The sequence below is a fragment of the Myotis lucifugus genome, unplaced genomic scaffold (genome assembly GCF_000147115.1).
Source record: "Myotis lucifugus unplaced genomic scaffold, Myoluc2.0 scaffold_2961, whole genome shotgun sequence".
Lineage (NCBI taxonomy): Eukaryota > Metazoa > Chordata > Mammalia > Chiroptera > Vespertilionidae > Myotis > Myotis lucifugus.
In genome coordinates, this window is record NW_005874009.1 from 12,252 (window position 1) to 17,200 (window position 4,949).

Consider the following 4,949-nt stretch of genomic DNA (forward strand, 5'->3'; position numbering starts at 1 on the left):
CCAAAGATATTCCTATTTTTTTGTGAAGTCGGCCCAACATTATAACATAGTTGTGGTATTCTGCAGAATTTTAATAATGAGTTTGTGTGCCATGAAATGAAAAAAGGTTGAAAATCACTGCCCTAGGGAGGTAGAGGTTAGTTAAAATGATGCTTATGACTTTCAATTTTCCTTAAAAATACAGGAAAACAGGAAAACACTTTGTAAGAAGCATCCAGGACTGTTTAGATGACAAACTATGAAATTAAGGAAAAAGGAATACCCTCCAAGGCGCCTTGTTCTGCCCTAGTTATTTGTTTAACAGCAGCAACAAGCGATTACGTGCATTTTGTTCTGTTAAATAAACCATTAAATTGCTGCAGTTTCCAAAGGGTCACTTGAGCAGAACCGGGTCATTTGCGGGACAGTGCGTGATTATTCCAAACCAATTTGAAAATGAAAAATGAGAATTTGTAGATCCACAAATGGTTTCACCAAGGAGTCATTTTGCTGATATAGATATATTTATTTCCTTTTTAAAAGTTAGGTATAGTACTTCAGTAGTTGAGAACATGGATTTTAGAGCTTCTATAACATCCCTACTATTTTCACAATTTAATTGGTCCATTTTACTGATACTTTTGGTGCTTTAATAAAGGAATGATAATTAGCTATTCTGGATCTTGCATTTAACGATTCATATATTTTACTTCAGAAAAATTTCGTGAATATAAATACACACATATAAATTTTATCCTAAATTATTTTTTCATGAATTTTTCTCTTATTTATATATTTGGCATTTTGCTTTAGGAAAACATTAGTGAATATATACACCTTCACTAATATCTGTGTCATTGTTGAATATATGGAGGCATATATATTCATAATTTTTCCTAAAGCAAAATGCAAAATATGTATATGTAAATGTTATATATGATTATATTTCATTATATATTATATTTATATTATGTCATTATATTATATATATCACATATATATAACAAAAATAAGATCAAGTTCACTGAATATAAATTATAACCCATAGTACAAAATGCACTTATAAATAGCCATTTAGCTTCAGTAAATAATTCACATCTCTCTCATTTACTTATCATTCAATAAATAGATATTTACTGATGATCTAGTATGTATTGGTGACTTTGGCCAAGGGCTGTAGTCGGCAAACTGCGGCTCTTGAGCCACATGCGGCTCTTTGGCCCTTTGAGTGTGGCTCTTCCTAAGCCTTAGGAGTACCCTAATTAAGTTAATAACAATGTACCTACCTAATAGTTTAAGTTTAAAAAATTTGGCTCTCAAAAGAGATTTCAGTCGTTGTACTGTTGATATTTGGCTCTGTTGACTAATGAGTTTGCCGACCACTGGCCAAGGGCAAAATTATTTTTTTGCTTTTCTTTAAATATATTTTTAATGACTTCAGAGAGGAAGGGAGAGGGAGAGAGAGCTAGAAAGATCAATGATGAGATAGAATCATTGATTGACTGCCTCCTGCATGCCCCCTACTGGGGATCAAACCCACAACCTGGGCATGTGCCCTTGATCAGAATGGAACCCGGGACCCTTCTGTCCACAGACCAACGCTCTATCCACTGAACCAAACTGGCAAGGGCAGAGCAGAGTTTTTAATTAAGGCATTTTTTGGTGGTGGTGGTGGTTTTTCAAATATGTGATTCTTGATTTCAGAGAGGAAGGGAGAGGGCGAGAGAGAGAGGATATATTGGTGAGGATATATTCCCAAGAAGATAAGCATGTGTAACTGATGGAACTTTCCAAGACAGAGGTTTCTTTTCCCCCATAAAATGTGTCCATTGTAACTGGCCTCCACATGCCTTTGTTCTGGGACCAGGCAGCAGTCACAGGGTCTGGGGAAGGTCACAAGTCTTACAGGAGAGAGAGGAGGAAGGACATGGGAAAAGTGAGCTCGCTCTAAATCTTTTCTGAAGTGAAACTGGCTCGGGTGCCTACACCTCATTGGCCAAAGCAAGGCACATGAATCGTAAATAACATTATAGTCTATTCCAGAAGGTTGCCCGATGTCTTGTTATTTTCAGGTAAAAGCTGAGCGCTAACATTGTTGCTATGACCTTGAACAAAAAGACCTTCTCTTTCTATGAATCATGAATATTTCCATGTCTGTGCTAACAGTAGACTCCATTCCCTTCTTTTTCTCTTTCAGAGACTTAAGTAACAACCGAATAAGCACCCTTTCTAACCAGAGCTTCAGCAACATGACCCAGCTCCTCACCTTGTGAGTGTGGAAGTGCGGTACTGCGTTTTCATTAATTCGCTGGGCACAGTGCATTTTCTAGGCACTGGACATTCCTGGTAAACGAGACAGATAGCATCTTTGCCCTTGAGGAATGTAAATACTTGCTGGGAGAAACAGACAAATAATGCCTCAATCAGCCAGCAAACACAGACATTACAAAAGGCGGTGGGTTCTAGAAAAGACAGAAGGGATATTTACACCTGTGGTGGGATTAGAGGAGATGCTTAAGCAAATGTATGCAGAAGGTCACCTTCGGGAGGGCATAGTTGAGGCATCAGCACCTGTGGAGGTAGGAAGCTTTCTGGGCTGTACTTAGGAAATATATAGGTTGTTTCACTAAAACAGTACAATATTTTTTTTAAATATTATGTGTCAATATTCTCAATTTATATAACCTTCTTCTTAGCCACTTTATTTTAAAAATGACATCTGGCCCTTTTGGGATGCCTGAGTAAGACCACTCTGCTTCTATATGCTTTCAGGATTCTTAGTTATAACCGTCTGAGATGTATCCCTCCGCGAACCTTCGATGGATTGAAGTCTCTTCGATTACTGTAAGCATCTGATGTTCAACAAAGAAACTCTTCTCAGGGATCGAGTTGTCTATTTACTACTGGCTTAACTGCTTTGTTGATCCTGGGGTGTGTTCGGTTATATGCATTTACTACAAATTTGGAAAAGCATATCTGACTACATCATTGTTCATCAGCTTTAATTTGAACAATATAAATTTCTCTTCTGTCATGTTTATGCTATAGTTGTTTATTTGATAATATACAATATTTAGAGGTATGTTTTTCATAGAGTCAACTAATTTTGAAAGAAATGTAGGAAATGTTGTCTTTGCTGATTATATAATAAGTGAATTTTAAAGTATATAAAATAAAACATGATCCTCAAGCCCAGTACCGTCCCTAAGAATTTACCATTATCCAATTTGATGTTCTTTTATGATCCTCCCTTATACATATTTGGTTTTTGTTTTGTTTTTGTTTTTAATATATTTTTCTTGATTTCAGAGAAGGAATGGAGAGAAAGAGAGAGAGAAATATCAATGATGAGAGACAATCATTGAACGGTTGCCTCCTGCACACCCGCAACTGGGGATTGAGCCCACAACCCGGGCATATGGCCTTGACCGGAATCAAATCTGGGACCCTTCAGTCCACAGGCTGACACTCTATTCACTGAGCAAAACTGGCAAGGGCAACACATTTGGTTATTTTGATGATATACATATTCCCTGGCTATATCAATTTTAAAAGCCATAAATAGGAATTGTTCTTTTTCTGTCACATCTTCACTATCGTTTGTTTTACTTCCAAATTTTCATAATTCTGTTCATCACTCTAAAGAACAGCCCACACGTCCACTTTGGTACAAATGTGCTAGTAATTTCAGCAGTGATTTGCAGGGGAAATGACCGCCAAGTGTACTGGGAGAATACGAAAAATAAACATCACATTGCCCCTCAAATGGGATTTTGTCAATTTACAAATTTATTTTTTCCACCAACTATTTAATAGAGTACCTGTTTTAAAGCACTCCTGCCAATATTGAATATCATCAATCCTTTCAGTTCGTCGTATGACAAAAGCAACTTTATTTCCCATTTCTGATTTAATTTGCAATTCCAATTACTCGAGCATTTGAATATATTTTGTTTATTGAGCATTTGTGCTGCTTAATCTATGAGCCTGATCATATCATTGCCCTATTTTTATTGGGTACTTTATCTTTTCCTTATTAACTTACATATCTTTGTACATCTAGCACTTGACTCTAAGTTTGCAGGTCTTTTCACAAAGGAATTATTCCTCGTATCTTATATGTGTTGCAAATATTCCCCATCCTGTTCCTTATATGTAATATTTTATAGTATGAATAAATTTTCTGTTCTCAAAAATGTATCACTCCTTTTCATTATGGTTACTGAGTTTTACACAATGATTTTGAAAGCCTTTCCTATCCTGTTTATAAAACGGGACTCTTCTGTATTTTCTCTTACTACACTTCAGTTTTATTTTTACATTTAACTCTTCAACCTAGAATGTATGTTATGCATATGACTTGAGGAAGGAACTAATATTTTGCTTTCTGAAATAGATACCAAAGCTATTTATTGACTAGACCATCTTGTCTACACTGATTTAAAATGCTTATCATCAACTGAAGTTTCATATACATGCATGGGGATTTTTCTGAACTCTCTGAGTTAAAGGAAATTTAATTTTCTTTTTCTTGTTTTAGTTCTTTACATGGAAATGACATTTCTGTTGTGCCTGAAGGTGCTTTCAACGATCTTTCTGCATTATCACACCTGTGAGTACCTAGTTCGTGATGTGGGTTTAAGCTCCAACTGTCCCTGACAAGCAAGTTTGCAACACGCATCCTCTGCTGCCCCTTTTATTGTCACATCATCACATGTGAATGGTTCCGTTTTCAAGAAAATGTAAAGATTTTCAATGTAGATACGGTGAACTCCACAAGATAGCCTTCATTTATTCTTTTGGCCCATACTCCCCATTAGTAGAGTTCTCTTTGCTTACCCAACGTCCTAGCCAATACCTTTACTCTCATTGTTCTCTGATTCTTAAAATATTGGCTCTCTTCCATTCAGTCTCTCCAAACCCAATTGTTCTAAGACACATCCCAAGTACCACCTGTTCCATGAAGCCTA

General features: G+C 36.3%; 1 protein-coding gene across 1 annotated transcript in view; it reads left to right on the forward strand.

Annotated features, from left to right (window-relative positions):
• Positions 1-4,591, forward strand: part of LOC102418754 (slit homolog 2 protein-like) — a gene marked incomplete at its 3' end in the record, with an annotated part of 16,836 nt that extends 12,245 nt beyond the window's left edge. The window contains exons 5-7 of the mRNA XM_006108648.1: positions 2,177-2,248; positions 2,752-2,823; positions 4,520-4,591. Coding sequence (XP_006108710.1) covers positions 2,177-2,248; positions 2,752-2,823; positions 4,520-4,591 — 216 coding nt within the window. The remainder of the gene's footprint in view (positions 1-2,176; positions 2,249-2,751; positions 2,824-4,519) is intronic.
• Between the last annotated feature and the right edge of the window lie 358 nt (positions 4,592-4,949).